Below are 17202 nucleotides of genomic sequence, written 5' to 3' on the forward strand. Positions count from 1 at the left end.
GCCAACTTTACAAATAAGAATATAAATAACATCACAAATTTTCTCCAAAAAAAGCTCAAACAATGTACTCCAAAGATGAATTGGTTGGTAGACCTAAACGTCTAGGGATTTAGGTCAAAGACCGATATTTTCTGTCATTAAACATTGTTGCAAATTGTGATCAAAGAAAACCTAGACTTTATGAATATAGAGGCACGAACTATACAGTTGGGTGTGTGTGATCAATGGCACGTCATTTTAGGTTTCACCGAATTCTGGTAGACAAAGCAGGACCAAGTATAGTGTTGATAAGGTTTTAGTGGTAGGTGGTGTGGTGGACTGGGCGGAAAAATTGGAACTAACTAACAAGTTATTCCGTACTGGACAGAAATGCACAAGGTTGCTTTGAGCAAACCGTAGTATACAATATATGGTGGCATACTGTAGAATATCTCTTACTTCTGTTCTGCAATGGGTATCTGATACAACAAATGTGTACTTGATTCAACAGATTGCTTCAAGAAAATTGAAAATGTCTTACATTACGTTGCTGGGTATTTAGATACAATTACAAATAATACCAGAGATAATTGAGATATTCATCACTTACTCTAAAGACTGATGCAATATCAAGTGTCTTTAAGGAAATTCATACATGGGAATTGGGAAATTAGGTAAAAAGTTGTTTGTCAGATGACTGTTATACAATCGAGCAATTTCACAAGAACAAGATCATTCCAAGCTTACTGCACGCGAAGACGACACATTTGTATTATAGTTTGAATTCTTCCCTCAATCGTCATGATCCATTCACGAATAATGATGTCAACATCTTGACATTTAGCGTCAGGGAAATGATCTGCAGTATCAGCAACAAAACTGTATATAGTTAATGTTCAAAATTTTCGGAGTGAAACAATTTCAAGGATTTAAGAGAAAGTATCGAATTACCAGCATCAACCTAGAACATGATTCCTTCAGTCTTATCCACAAGCTTGCAACTACAATCGGTGTTTTTTGTCTCTGCAAATGTCAATCCTTAACAAAAACAATAGTTAGTGACCTATAAATCTATAATCATATCAGTATAATGCACCAAAAATCATAAAATTTAATAGTCAGTGACCTACATTAGTAAATCAGTAGCAGTATCTCCAGCAGTGCTCATGAATGATGGATCTCCACAAAGCAGCTGAATATCCTGGCATTCAGCCGTGATAAGGGCAGCATCTGCCTTGACCTTCATAGAAATATCATATGATACATATCAATACAATGTAGCAAAGTCTGCAATTCTTCATTTGAAAACATGATTAATCAAATAAATCCAAGGGAAAGAAAGACGCACCACTAATGTGAATGTGGCGGATGTGATGAAGGAAGGGCCAGTCCTCCCCTGGTGGATCTTTTTTGCATCTTTTGGTCAGGCTTGGCGAACAATGAGCATCACTAAGATGGCACAGAGAGTTGAGTTCGGGCAACCAATTCGGCATTTCTTTCAGTTGTCTGCAATGGATAATTGCAAGGTCATGGAGGTTAGTCAAGAACTGCATCCAACTGGGCAGATCCACCAACTCCATGTCCCCGTCTATTTTAAGGCTTTTAAGACACCGAAAAGCCTCAATGGGGAGTAAATTTAGCCATCCCACATTGTCTATTTCCACCATCTTTAACTTGGGAACAACATCTCCTAATTTCTCATCCATTTCCCTAATTTTTATTATTCTTTGTAGTCCTTTATTAAAACTATAAAGTCTGAGTATTTCCACAGCGGGACACAGAGGAATACATGTCAGTTCGGGACAACTGAATATTATCAATGACTTCAACTGAGACAGACACGGTAGCAGCTGTGGCTTACTGCTGTTGACTCTCCTCCATCCTTTGAACTTCGGCAGTCTTTTTAACTCAAGTTCTTCCAGGGAGGGAAAGAAAGAAACCATTTCTTCTGCGGACGACATGAGCAAGGTGGAACTGGAATTAGCCAATGAAGAACTATCTTCTTTTATGTACTCCAAATTTTCCAATCTTTCAAGTCTGAAAGATTTCAGATGACGCAAGTTCCCTAGGCATGGCAGGTACTCAATGGAACAATCCCATAGATGAAGCTTTGCAAGATTCGGGAGAAGCGTCATCCAACTAGGCATTTTCAAACCTCTATATCCGTACACATGTAACAACTTTAGATTAGAATGAGGCTGTAGATCTTCCATCAAATTGAATGTTCCCTCTTTATCCATTCTTCTTTCATTATCTCTCCCCTCTCCAAAAGTTAACTGAATGGAATTCAGATGTTCCATACTCCTCAAGTATAATCCTTCCCTCCTTCTATCTTCCTTGACAACATTCTCTGGCCACCTGAATCTGATACTAAGACGACTTTTGAGGTTGTTAAGAAGCTTTAGGTCTTTCAACCCATAAAACCACTGATTCCAACTCGAACAACTCCCACCGCCCACTATAAAATAATCTTCTAGCTTCTGAAGGCAACTCAGCTTACCCATGCCCCTAGGCATATGAACTAACTTATTACAATCATATATATTCAAGAACCTCAGCTTAACCAGTCTACTCATATATTTTGGCAACTCTTTCAAACTGCAGCAATGAACTAAATTCAAGGTTTGTAGATTATATAATTTTGTGATTGACTTGGGAAGCAATACCAAACTTTTGCTAGATGAGAGATCTAAATACCTTAAGTGCAACAATTCACCTATAGAGTCTGGCAAACTTTTCACCTCTAACCCTCTCAGGTCCAATGCCCTTAGACACCTACAATTTGCCACTAATGCCTCCACCGGAAGCTCGGTGATTCTCCAACAAGTACTAAAGTCAATCAGAAGATGCGAACGGATGTGGTTCTTACCCAAAGAGTATTTGTCATAGTCGTGGCTGCTGACAATTGACAGATGAAGAATTTTTTTTATCTAGAATGCCATTTATGGCATCTTTTGCAGAGATTTCCTTCCCTGAGACACTTGGAGCGATATCATGCATTAGATCGTGCATCTTACATGTGTCAATCTCACCAAATTCATTTGTCTTCACGTCTTGGAAGAAACATCTTTTCAACAAAATCGAGAAATACTCCTCACCAGCATCTTCAATACTTTGACCTTTATCCAATGGAACAATAAAGCCTTGAGCTATCCAAAGGCTTATCAATAAATCTTTCGCTATCACGGAATCCTTTGGAAATAGTGCACAATAACTGAAACAACTCTTCAATGGAGATTCAAGATGATGGAAACTTAGCTTCAATATGGACATAATGGTGTTTTCACTCTCCCTAATGGTTGGCTAATCCAATCTTCTGAAATGATTGCCACTTACTCTTATCTTGACCAAATAAAAGACTTCCTGCCACCTTTATGGCGAGAGGGACCTGAGCACATCCCTCAACAATACGTCGTCCAATCTTCACCAAGTCATCAGGATTAGACTGATTTGATGCAAACGCCGTTGTTTCAAACAAGCGCCATGCATTTTCCGTTGACAAACCTTGCAGCTCATGGTGTAGACCTCCTACAATTGTTGCAGTCTCTTGTGAACGTGTAGTCACAATAATCCAACTCCCCCTTTGACCTCCAATCAAGTACTTAACCAAATCGCGCCATTGAATATGCTTCTCAGTCCAAACATCATCTAAGACAAGCAAGTATTTCTTGCCTTGTAGCTTTTCACGAAGCTGGTTTTGCACTTCTTCCATGGTAGACCCGCTATCATAATTCTGACCCAGAATCTTGCAAATAACTAATTTTACATCCAGTTCTTTCTGATCTTCATCAGAGACACAAGTCCATATCCTTAATGGAAATGCGTCATTTGTGACCCTTGGATCGTTGTACACAAGTTGGGCGAGAGAAGTTTTTCCCAAACCTCCGATTCCCACAATTGAAAGGAAAGACACATCACATTGAACATCAGAATCAAGAAGCTTATTAACAATGTTGTTCAAGTCATCCTCTCTTCCAATGATATCAACTTCATTCACATAAGAGCAGGTCTCTGGCCTTCTATTCCTGATAGGCTCAGAATCAAGCTTAAAGCAAAACTGCTGACTATTGGTAGCAATTAAATCCAACTTCTTCTTGATTTCCTTAACCCCCCGAGACATTCTATACGCAACGCTAAGTGGATTTTTGGAACGAGAGAAGAAGTCACTCACTTTTTCTGAGAGAGTACCATCAGCCGTTGCTTCTGCTCGGCCAGAGTGACAAATTCGCCAAACAGATCATCGGCTTCAAAGACGGCATCCTTGAGCTCATCTAGCCAATGTTGTGCTTCATAGGAGAGCTCCTCCTTAGTCTCTGCATCACGGAACACTGCATTGATTTTGGAGACGGTGCGTTGGAGGTCATCAAGTTGGGATTTGTAGTCAAATAATGAGAGGATCTCTTTCAGCTCCAAACATTGCAGGGCTGCTAACAGAGTTTGTGCAACAGATAGCACTGTTCCTATGTCCATTTTTTGCTTGGTTTTCTGATTTTGGTTTTTGCTCAACTTTCACAAATGGTTCAGCAATAGTACTACTGCTTTATCAAATATCACAATGTATATGGTGAAAGATGCTTAATGCTAAAATCGATACAGTATTACTTACTTAATTCAACTTGTCTGTTTTTTTTTCTCAAAACTATCAATTTGTCTAGTTAAACCAAATAACTTTAACGTAATACTATCATTTATTTTGTTTTTGTTGCAACTTGCAATGAATAAGGTAATATAAAATTTTTACACCGTAGTACCGTACTACTCCAGTATATAGTAATCATACCAACAAAATACGGTTAGATTTAGCATGCCAATATTTAGTGTTTTCATGAAGTTGCTTTGTCTTTTTCAATTTAACATCCTTTTTTCCCGGTTGTCTCCATACTCGTGTGTGCTTTTCATGGTTATTACTTGAGGATTGTCCAGTTAATCTCGCAGATAGACGTTGCGCGAAAATCTAGACACGGTTTCGCAAATAAAATTAATTAACAAGAATAATCGCAACCATGACAATCAAATATTTAAGAGTCACACAATCAAATCAAGCAAAAATGACCCAAAGCATAAATGATACCCGAATAAAAAATAAAAAACAAGCAGAAAATGATATTAATTCGATTATCACCAAAAATCGAAGAGCAAGCATAAACTAAATTTCTGTTGAACTACAATTTTCAAAATTAAAGTTCCGAATAAATTAAGAATCAAAATCAAGCAGGAAATCGAACCAGGTGTTACACCTAGATAATGGATCAATAAAATTAACGTCATTTTCATTGTATTATCACAAAGAAAACTAACAACAAAGAAAAACTGATCGAAATTCAAAATGCAAGCAAAAAAAATATAGCAGAGAGTAAACCTAAAGAAGACGACGCCACGCGAAAGCTTCGGTGTTTGAACAGACGACAAATTCAACTGAAATTCGTTTATAAGTGGTGGAAGTGTTGGGCCGGTGACTTTAGCGGAGGAGTAATCGAAGTTGCCGTTGGTAGGACTGTAGGAGTGACGAGCATCTGGTTGCAACTGCAAGCCTTCAGGCTTCAGGCATACCTTTTTATTTTGTGTGAAATTGCACCCTTTGGGCAAACGAAAAAGGAGCTAAGTTAAAGGTTGGGGTTCAACACTTCAACCTTTTGGTTTTTTCACTTTTTAGGACCCCAATTTTTTTTTTTTTCATCTTTTCGTGACTCATTTTCATTTTCCGGTCAGCTAATCATAGTTTAACTCACCGTTAACTATACTATCACTCAAATAATAAATTAAGACAAAGGTTAAGGTCAAACTTTTTGATTTTTTCACCGTTTAGGACCCGAATATTTTTTTCACCTTTTGGGACCTCATATCCATTTTTTGTATACCAACGTTATTTACTATAAAAAAAATCAGAAAATGCAAAAAAAAAAAATTAGCGCTCAAATTAATAATTATAATAATAGTTATTAATATTTTTATTAATTATTATGTAATAATTGTTATTAATATATTTAACAATAATAATAATAATTCATCTTTCCCAAACCTCATCATACAATTAAAACTACATATTACTCTTCTCCAAACATCATAGATAATCTTTACTCATTCATAAGACCTTTAATAGTTGAAACTTAATTTACGTAATCCAATAACAACTTATTTGAATATGTTTATAGAAAATTTGAGGTCGTAAATTTTAATTCGGAGATATATTGCTGATTAATTTTGATCGAGTTAAGCATAAATCATTTAAGTACCTCATCAAATATGAGCATCAATAAACCAATTGTCTTTACTCTCATAAAACAATCAAGAACTAGTATATATGATATATTAACTTGTGATCAAAATCAAAATTCGTTTAAAATTAACCTATTTTTATTAATTTTACGTTTTTGTGTGGACATTATTAATATTCTTCAAACAAACCACAAACAATTGTGAGGATATACCATCAATGACAAATCTTCCTAACAACTTGGGTCCCGGGCGGAAAATTCCGTAGTGTATTTTTAGTTCCACCATCCTCGTAAACCTTTGAGTATAATTGTATGAAAATCGTACTCTACTATATAAATTGCTTAATTCTTCTATTGTCATTGGACACCATAACCGAATATATAAAATATGATCAGCTTGTAAATAATTATTTGCTTCTTTATTCATTAGATTATTTGATACCCAAATCAATTTATATATGGGCTAAGTTTATGAATTACGTTACATATTATTTTAATTTGAGCTTATTATATGTTAATGGTTAGAAACTTTAATAATTGAATTGGAATTACATGAAAACTTGTATGAGGTCTCAAAAGGTGAAAAAAAAAAGTTCAGGTCCTGAAAGGTGAAAAAACGAAAAGGTTAGTCCTCAAACTTTTGATTTACTTTAACCTTTTAACCCAAGGACCTAACCTTTTAATGTACTCTAGTTAAATTTGGCCGGAAAAGGGAAATGAGGTCCCAAACGGTGAAAAAAAAAGGTATAGGTCCTAAACGGTGAAAAGTCCAAAAGGTTAAACCCCATTTATTAGCTTAACTCAACGAAAAAGGGAGAAAAATAAGGAAATGTTTGGTAATAAAAGTAACGCTTTGTTCTTTTGTCTGGTTTGGTCTGTTCTGATTGTTCGAATTTTTAATCTAGTATGATTTGATTTGATCTAATCTAACTTTTTTGATATGGTACATTCTAGTCTAATATGAACTTTTCTAACTGTTGCTATTGTCATTGATTTTGTCATTGTCATTATTGTCACGAGGGATGATTAATCATTAAGGCGTTTGGTTGGGGGTTTTCAGGAAAGGGAAAGGGAATGGACTGATATCATTCCCTTTGTTATTGTTTATTTGACATGTTTCACCATTCCCTTTACCCAATTTCATTTTTGGGTTACCCCAAAAACCTTCTACCCTGATTCCCCACCCCCCCTAGACTTTTCCATTCCCATTCCCCAACACTTCTATAAAAAAACGTTGACCACCATTCAACTAACCTTGACCACCTTATAACACCCAAAGGTCACCTGAACCACCACATAGCCACTTGCACCACCACCACCCGAAACCACCACCACCACCCGATACCACCCCATGACCCAACCACCACCCAAGACCACCGTCTGACCCACCCCCACCACCCGAGACCACCCCCCTGACCCACCCCCCCTGACCCACCCCCACCACCCAAAACCACCCCCCTAACCCACCCCCACCACTCGAAACCACCCTCTGACCTACTCCCACCACCCGAAAACCACCCCTCTGACCCACCCCCACCACCCGAAACCACCCCCCTAACGTACCCCCACCACGCGAAACAACCCTCTGACCCACCCCACCACCCGAAACAACCCTCTGACCCACCCCACCACCCGAAACCACCCTCTGACCCGCCCCCACCACCCGAAAACCACCCTCTGACCCGTCACCACCACCCCCAATCCCACCACCACCCCCAATCCCACCACCACCACCCCCGAAATCCACCACAACCTTAAAAATTTGAAGAAAAAACAAGAATTAGAATAATAATTACCTTTTTTTTGTGCAAATCATGTCTTGAAATGGTCAAATTCGGCTATGAAATCTTCAGATCTGAGGATTTCATAGTCGAATTAGAACATTTAAACATCAAATTCATCCATATAATTTGTGAGAAAATAAAAGGTAGAGGGAGGGCGACGGAAGGAGGGCGACGGGGGGAGGCATGGCGACGGAGGGAACAAGAAAGGTGGTTGGGTGGGCGGCGGTCGGGTGGGCGGCGGTCGAGTGGGCGGCGAAAGGAGGGAGCAAGAGAGTCATTGAGGGGGAAGATGAATAGAAAATGAAATAAAACATCCCAAACAACTTTTTAAATCAAAGGGTTTCATTCTCATTCCCCTTCTATCCCTTTCTTGATTCCATTCCGTTTACCTCGTGTGAACCAAACGCCCCCTAAGCACTAGTGGAAAAACATGTCCATATCCACCCAAAATTTTTAAAAAAAAGTAAATGAAAAGAAATAGGAAAAGGATACGTGGGGCCATCCTTAAAGGAATGGGTAAAAGTATTTTTATCTAACTGCTATATATACATTCAAAAAAAAATCTAACTGCTATATATTGTCAACATTTGTATTAAATACGGTCATTGTTGTATAAATTTTGTCATTGTTGGATTATAATCTGTCATACCCACTCAAAAAAAAGGAAATGAAATGAAATAGAAAAGGTAAGGGGACAATCTAAATGAATGTGTAAAAGTGTGGCCATATATATTGTCATCATTTGTATATATATATTGTCATTATTGTATAAATAATGACATTGTTGTATTAAAATGTTGTCATTGTTGCTGATACTTTAATACTTTATTTGATTTTTCAACATATTACGCGAAAATATCATTTTACCTCTGGGTAAGAGCATTTTGTCCGCTAATGTCGAGTGATGTATCATCCCTCTTATCATCATCATCATCATCATTATTATTATTATTATTATTACTATTATTATTATTATTATTATTATTATAACTATAATTATTATTTATAATTATAACTATAATTAATATTATTACTATTATTATTGTTACTAAGAATAAGATAAAATGTAATAAGAATAATGTGAAGTAACAAAGTCCTGATCTAGTTTAGTATGAACTACTCCCTCCATTTCTAAATGTTGTATCCATTTGGAATCTTGGGGGGTTTTTAAGAAAAATAGAATCTTGATTTGTATGGGTATAAGTGTAATGATTGGGTGTAAGAGAAATGATTGTGTGTAAGAGATTGGAATAAATGAAAGAGAGAGAAAATAATAAAGAAATAAGAGAAAAGGTATATATTTTATTAATAATAATAATAAATCAGATTATAGGTTCTCTTCTCCCTCAATGGGCTAACATTACCAAACAAAATTCAACTAACATTACCAACAAAAATTCAAGAACATTACCAACAAAAATTACCATTATTCAAGAACAAAAATCACCAACAAAATTTCACCTTAATCGAACAAATTTAACGAACCCATAAAGTCGAACATACAATTCACCGAAAATTAAAAAAAAAATCGAACAAAAATTCAACAACCCCAGAAAAATCGAAATTACCCAGAAAAATCCAGAAATTACCCAGAAAAATCGAACAAAAATTCTACAACCCCAGAAAAATCGAAATTACCCAGAAATCACCGAAATTACCCAGAAAAATCGAATAAAAATTCACCGAAATTACCCACAAAAATCGAACAAAAAATCACCGAAATTACCAAGAAAAATCGAACAAAAATTCAACGAATTTCACCACAAAAATCGAAGAAAAATTACCCTAGAAAAATCGAAGAATTACCCAGAAAAATCCCAGAAAAATCGAAGAATAATTACCCAAAAAAAAAAGAGTTTTACCAAAAAAAATCGAAGAAAAATTCAACAAAAATTCAACGAACCCAGAAAAAACGAACACAAATTCAAAGATTTTGAAGATTTAGAGGTCAAATTCGACCATGAAAACTCTAGATCTAGAATTTTTATGGTCGAATTTCACCATCTAAAGCCTTGATATAGAGTTTTTTTTTTTCAGAGAATGGTGGTGGAGGCGGCAAAGGCGGCGGAGGTGTGGTAGTGGTGGTGGTTGCGGAGGTTTTTGGAGGAGAGAGAAAAAATCTGATAATTCAATCTTAGAAAATTTCTTTGAATTTGGGTTCAATCTTGGAGGAGTAATGGAGTTTTTGGAGGAGAGAGAAGTGTGAGTCTTTGAATCTTGGAGGAGTAATGGAGTTTTTGGAGTTTTTGGAGGAGGAGTGAAATGGAGTTTTGGAGGAGAGAGAAAAAATGAATCTCGGAAAAAGAAAGAGTGAGAGACGTGTGAGGGACGAGAGGAGTGAGAGGAGAGAGATGGGGGGTTTTGGGGAAGTGGAAAGTAATTAAATAATTTTGGTTGGGAAAGTAAATTAATTAAATATTATGGGTGGGGAAAATTAGGTGGGAATATGGGTAGAATCTTTAGGTATTATGGTAATTAGATTGAAATGTAAGGGTATTTTAAGAAAAAATATATGTCCAAAAATAGAAAAGATTCTAAGTGGATACAACATTATGAAACGACTAAAAAGGAAACGGATACAACAAAAAGAAACGGAGGGAGTAGATTTTAGCCCGTGCGATGCACGGTTTCTATTAAATTGTTACGTTAAAATAAAACCCCTATATATATCAACTCCTATTTTATATATTAGATTAAATTGATATTTTTATTTTGGATTGAATTTCATTTTAGATTTATTTTTTTAATTATTATAGTGTTTGATTTTGGATGAAATTGTATATAAGCAATATTAATAATTATTTAATAAAAATATTTATGTGGCACCTAATTATTTATCTACGTGGCATTCGACTTTTTAATTCAAAAATAATTTTGAAGTCTTATTTTTCATTGGACGAAACCATTAGATTTCCTACGTGGCGCTCTAATATTGGATTAATGTTTTATTTTGGATTGAATTAGATTAGTGTTTGATTTTGGATGAATTTTATTTTAGATTTATTTTTTAATTATTAGAGCGTTTGATTTTGGATGGAATTGTATATATTAGTAATTAATTAATTAATTTAAATAGCTACGTGGCACATAATTAATTACCTACGTGGCACTCGATTTTTTTAATTCAAAAATAAATTAGAAATCTTATTTTTCATTGGCCGAAACCATTAGTAATCCTAGGTGGCGCTCTAATAGTTCAGCAAATATGTCTATTTATATATATACTAGATTTTAACCCGTGCGATGCACGGATTCTATTAATTGTTAAGTTAAAATAAAACTCCTATATATACCAACTGCTATATTTTATATATTATATTAGATTAGTTTTTTTTTTTTTGGATTGAATTTCATTTTAGATTTATTTTTTAATTATTAGAGTACGGAGTATTTATTTTTGGTTGAAGTTTTATATGCGTAACATTAGGAATTAATTAAAAAATATCTACGTGGCACCCGATTATTTTTATTCAAAAATAATTTCAAAATCTTATTTTTCAATGGCCGAAACCGTTAGATTTCCTACGTGGCGCTCTATTATTGGAATAGTGTTTGATTTGAGATTGAATTTTATTTTAGATTAGTGTTTGACTTTGGATAAATTTTATTTTAGATTTATTTTTTAATTATTAGAGTGTTTGATTTTCGGTGGGGTTGTATATATTAGTAATTAATTAATTAAAATATCTATGTGGCACCTAATTAATTATCTGCGTGGCACTCGGTTTTTTTAATACAAAAATAGAAATCTTATTTTTCATTAGCCGAAATCCATTAGATTTCCTATGGGACGCTCTATTATTGGATTAGTGTTTGACTTTGGCCAAAATTTTATTTTAGATTAGTGTTTGACTTTGGATTAAATTTTGTTTAGATTTATTTTTAATTATTAGAGTATTTGATTTTGGATGGAGTTTCACATATTATTAATTAATTAATTAAAATATCTACGTGGCACCTAATTAATTATCTACGTGGCACTTGATTTTTTTAATTCGAAAATAATTAGAAATCTTATTTTTCATTGGCTGAAACCAATAGTAATGCTAAGTGGCGCTCTAATATTTTAGCAAATATGCCTCCTTTATATACATATATATAAATATATATATATATATATATATATATATATATATATATATATATATATATATATATATATATATATATATATATATATACGGTGAGAACACCTCCTTATGTAAGAACACTTCTTATGGTGAGAACACTTTTACACTCTCTATGTTCTATATTTGTTCAACAATGTTCTAAATTTTCAAACTCATGTTCTAAATTTATTCAACCATGTTCTAAACTTATTTAACCATATTCTAAATTGGTTCAGCCATGTTCTAAATTTATTCAAGCATGTTTTAATTTTATTCAACCATGTTCTAAATTTTTAACCTCATGTTCTAGATTAATTCAAGCATGTTCTAAAATTATTCAACCATGTTCTAAATTTTTAACCTCATGTTCTAGATTAATTCAAGCATGTTCTAAAATTATTCAACCATGTTCTAAATTTGTAAGCTCATGTTCTAAATTTATTCAAGCATGTTCTAAATTTATACAAACATGTTCTAAATTTATTCAACGATGTTCTAAATTTTCAAACTCATGTTCTAAATTTATTCAACCATGTTCTAAACTTATTTAACCATATTCTAAATTGGTTCAGCCATGTTCTAAATTTATTCAAGCATGTTTTAATTTTATTCAACCATGTTCTAAATTTATTCAAGCATGTTCTAAATTTATTCAAGCATGTTCTAAATTTATTCAACGATGTTCTAAATTTGTTCAACCATGTTCTAAATTTGTTCAACCATGTTCTAAATTTGTAAGCTCATGTTCTAAAATTATTCAATCATGTTCTAAATTTTTAAGCTCATGTTCTAAATTTATTCAAGCATGTTCTAAATTTATTCAAGCATGTTCTAAATTTATTCAACGATGTTCTAAATTTGTTCAACCATGTTCTAAATTTATTCAAGCATGTTCTAAATTTATTCAAGCAGTATTCAAATGTTATACAAGCATGTTCTAAAATATATGCAAGCATGTTCTAATTTTATTAAAGTATATTCTAATTTTTGCATTTTTCAAAATTCGAGTACATTTTGAACAATCAATTGAGAATGTCACCATCACCACCGCAGACCAGTTCATCCACCACCACCACCACAGACTAGTTCAGCCACCACCACAACAATCGGCAATTTCATCCAAACTTCGGTTCGATTTTGTTCGAGTTTTGAAATGAGAAATCGATTTTAATTTTGTGCATTGAGAAATCGATTTCAATTCAAAACTCGATGCTCGTATATCGAGAAGTCGAATTTTTTTCCGTATCAACCTTCAAAATTAGAAAAAAGAAATGCAGAAACTAAATTATCAATCAACCTTAAAATGCAGAAAATAAATTATCTGCATAATAACTCATCCTTATCGGAGAAAATAATAGTCCAAATAAGAAATTACTCCATCAAAAACCAAATAACATGCAATTATGAAAATCCGATTTCGTATGAGAAGAACCGATTGAAATCGATTTTAATTTTGAAATTGAGAAATTGAATGAAACTGATTTTTGAAATCGATTTTAACGTAGAATCGAATGAGAATTGCAGAATTGGAATTGTGTTTACCTCATTCGCGAAACACAACCACAGCCACCAGCATTTTTTTATTCAAGTTCAAGTTCGGCGACCGGCGATTTTGTTCGAACGTCGGCGAATTTGTTTGAGCGGCCGCGAGCGGCGAGCAACGACAAGGAACTACCGCGAGAAGGAGAATTTGTTCGGTGAAATTGATAGATTTTTGGTTCGAATTTACCGATTGAAATTGCGATTGAAATCCTGCGACCGGCGGCGGCGGAGAGAGGCGATTATCGGTGGCGAGAGGCGAGAATTGACCGGAGAGAAGCGTCCGGCGAGCGTTGGTGGCGAGGGAGGTGGAGAGAGAGAGGGAGGTGGAGAGAGAGAGAGAGGAATCTGATCCTGAAATGAAAAACAAAATGTCGTGGAAAAAAAAATTGGGGGTATTTGTTAAATATAATTACGAAAATGCCATTATAGAAAGTGTTCTCACCGTAAGGAAGTGTTCTCACGAGAGCCTTCCTCTCTCTCTCTCTCTCTCTCTCTATATATATATATATATATATATATATTAGATTGGTGTAATAATTAATAAAATCTCTATTATATAAGGCAAGAGCTGAGGGCTTTTTCGTAATGTAACTTTTCGTGTCCACTAAGTAATTTACAAAAATACCCTCTGCTCTTTCTTCTTTACATTTTACGGTTATTCCTCTCCCTCTCCAAAAATAAAGAAAAATAAAGAAACGGCCAAATGCTTCCGAATCTTTCTCCTTCATTGAAACCTTCGAATCTCTCTCACTCCAAAATCAGAACCAATTCTTCTGCTTTTCAATGATATTTTGGCTATCGCCGCTTCGGATCTCTCCGCCGTCATGTCCGTCCGGCACGTCGAACGTCATGTGCCTACTGCTGGTGAGATCACTTTTCTTGGTTTTGTTTTTGTTAATGAATTGGTTTGTTTTGGTGAAATAAATTCTGAAATTGGAGATTAAATATATTTCGAAATTAGGGTTTTAATTTTTTAGGGGAAATCTAAATTAGGGATTTAGAAAAGGGATGAATGATCAATTACAAGATAAAGAGATTTTGGGGTGGTTTTGTGTTCGGCGGCATAATTAACGGCGACTCAGCTAGGTTTCCGAGTCGGGTTATTTCCCCATCGCTTCGATTAGGGTTTCCTGATTTCATTTGTAAACTTCACCTACCTTTATTACCCTTCCATTATTAATTTAATATTTAATTTGATTTCAATTTTCTGATTGATTAATTCAAAAAAGGGTGATTCAGATTAATTCAACCATGTTTTTTCGTCGACCTGAAGGTTTCTCATCATTCCATAATCTTGCTTATCTTTATGGGTTTTCTTTGATCTAATTTGTTTGGTTTGATTTGGATTATTTATTCGTATTTTGTTAATTTTGTTGGGTTTTATACGCACATTGATTGATTTAAAATTCTAGGTTCTTTTTCATTTGAATTTGTCAAAAGAATCAAATTAGGTTGCTTTGATTTTGTGGGGTTTTTCCCCATTTGCTTGACATTTATTGATTAAATCGAAGTTGGGAGTTTTATACACCAGTGATTCGTGTAATTGAGGTTAACTGCATGTTTTTTATTTGGGTTCATATTACATATTTAATCATCTAAGATTGTTGTTTTTGATTTGGGTTAAATCCTCATTATTATATTTAATCATATAATATGTACTCTTTTATGAAATTGTTGCAAAAGTTCGTTGCTTGGAGCATTAAAAATCCCCTGCATTTGTCGTAAATAGATTAATGAGATATCATTGAAAACAGATGACATGCATCTTTTGAAGGGTGTCTCTGAAGATGGTACACCAACATTTCATCCTTATGTTGTTCAGCAAAATGGACTTTCAGTTTTGAGGTTTCTCCAGGCGAATTGCAAGGAAGATCCTGGTGCTTACTGGGTATTCAGCCACTTTCTCTTGACTGCCTTTTTACTTCCTCTTTGGTATGCTTTTTTAAGAAAAATAATAAGTCATAGTGTGTCATTTTTCATTTCCTTCATTATGACTTGGTTTTTCTCTCAGCTATATAAAAACACTGGAGAAGATGTGATTCAACTTTTTGATCTTTCTGTCATCCCTCACAGCCATCCACTTGAGAGCGATGATTGTTGCTTAAGCTCTTTGCCATCGTTGATCCACGGAGGAAGATCTGACTCTTTTATTGTCACTTAGAACTCTCCTTTACCGTATTTCTCATAGGCTCTCACTTTCCATGGTACCTCCACATAACTCTTTTGCTTTTCTTAACTGTAACCCTTGCACTTTTCTTTTCTCCTATGTAAATTTGGTTGAGTTGTCACTGATGATTCTCTTTGTAGGCTCCCGAAAGTAGGTTCAGGTGTGCTAGGTTTGCCCGAAAATGTTTGGAGCTGTTGGATGAACCTGATCCTCTGGTAAAATCCTTTTCCTTTTGCTGCTATTGTGTGGATTAAGTTAAGTGTAGCCTTTCATTGTTCTTGATTTACTTGATTGAAAGTATGTCTTATGAGTGAATGTTGCTGCTATGTACATGTGGTATGTGGTGACTACACCGGGGACGACGAAGACCAATGTTAAAGGTGTTTTTGCTGCTGGTGATGTTCAGGATAAGAAGTGTAGGCAGGCTGTCACTGCTGCTAGGACTGGTGAGTGGCATTTTGTTTCTTCTATTGATAAAGCGCAGAAGATGGAATCGGCACAATAGAGGTGTTGATTTAATTTTCTTTTATTTTTCCGGAGTAGTAATTGTGATGATTAGAGATGGTATCGACACATTTTTCCTTCTATTTCTTTCTCTGATGTGTTCGGCTCTTTTCGATTTTCCCTTCAATCTTTTTCTCATCCTTTATTTGTTCATATCTGTTCATCTCCGTGTACTGTGTACTGTCTGTGTTGCCTGGTGAGTAAATCCTTTATTTGCACTGGCTAAACAATATTTGTATAACTAGAACAAAATGCCACTATTCACCAGGAAGACTAGAACATAATGCCACTCATCAGTCACCCGTACTTGATTTGAACGAAATGCCACTCACCGGCACTTTAATTTTGAGAAAAAATATGCAACTGGTGAGTGGCATCTTGATAATTAATACCAACCACTCACCAGGTACTGAATTCATTTTCTTTTTGAACTTTTAGAATTTTGATTTTGTACAATTCTGTTTTTATCTTTTATATGTTGATTTTGTATAATTGTTGGGGAACTTTGATAAGTTAGTCTCCTTTTGTTCTGAGGAAATTGGAATTGTAATTAACATATTTTTAATTAAACATGAATACAATTCTTATAATTCAAAATTTTCAAATGGTTTTCAATTAGAAAAAGACCTTTTAAAGTTTGTTTTTGAGGTGATTCGAAATAGTGCTTAAAATGTTAGGAGTTAAGTTTGTTCAAGCATGAGAAAAGCATATTCATTTTACCCCTATATCATTTGTGAATAGAATTAAGCGACTTTCCATGATTGATATATTCTCATTAACTAACCGACTTCCATGATTTATATATTCTCATTCATTTTACCCCTAGAAATTTAATAATATTTGTATTTGTTCATATTTGTTTGTCTCTGTGCACTGTGTACTGTTCATATTAGAAATCTAAT

General features: G+C 34.5%; 1 protein-coding gene and 1 pseudogene across 1 annotated transcript; both read right to left on the bottom strand.

Annotated features, from left to right (window-relative positions):
• Window positions 1-1106: 1106 nt before the first annotated feature.
• Window positions 1107-5575, bottom strand: LOC110789490 (disease resistance protein RGA2-like; annotated as a pseudogene).
• Window positions 5576-7458: 1883 nt separating this feature from the next.
• LOC130461325 (glycine-rich protein 23-like) lies at window positions 7459-14455 on the bottom strand. The gene is made up of 3 exons (XM_056829377.1): window positions 14395-14455; window positions 13817-13980; window positions 7459-7947 (listed from the first exon to the last, which is right to left on the bottom strand). The coding sequence occupies exons 1-3, from the start codon at window positions 14453-14455 to the stop codon at window positions 7459-7461; spliced, it is 714 nt and encodes a 237-aa protein (XP_056685355.1).
• Between the last annotated feature and the right edge of the window lie 2747 nt (window positions 14456-17202).

The sequence above is a fragment of the Spinacia oleracea genome, chromosome 5 (assembly GCF_020520425.1).
Source record: "Spinacia oleracea cultivar Varoflay chromosome 5, BTI_SOV_V1, whole genome shotgun sequence".
Classification (NCBI taxonomy): domain Eukaryota; kingdom Viridiplantae; phylum Streptophyta; class Magnoliopsida; order Caryophyllales; family Amaranthaceae; genus Spinacia; species Spinacia oleracea.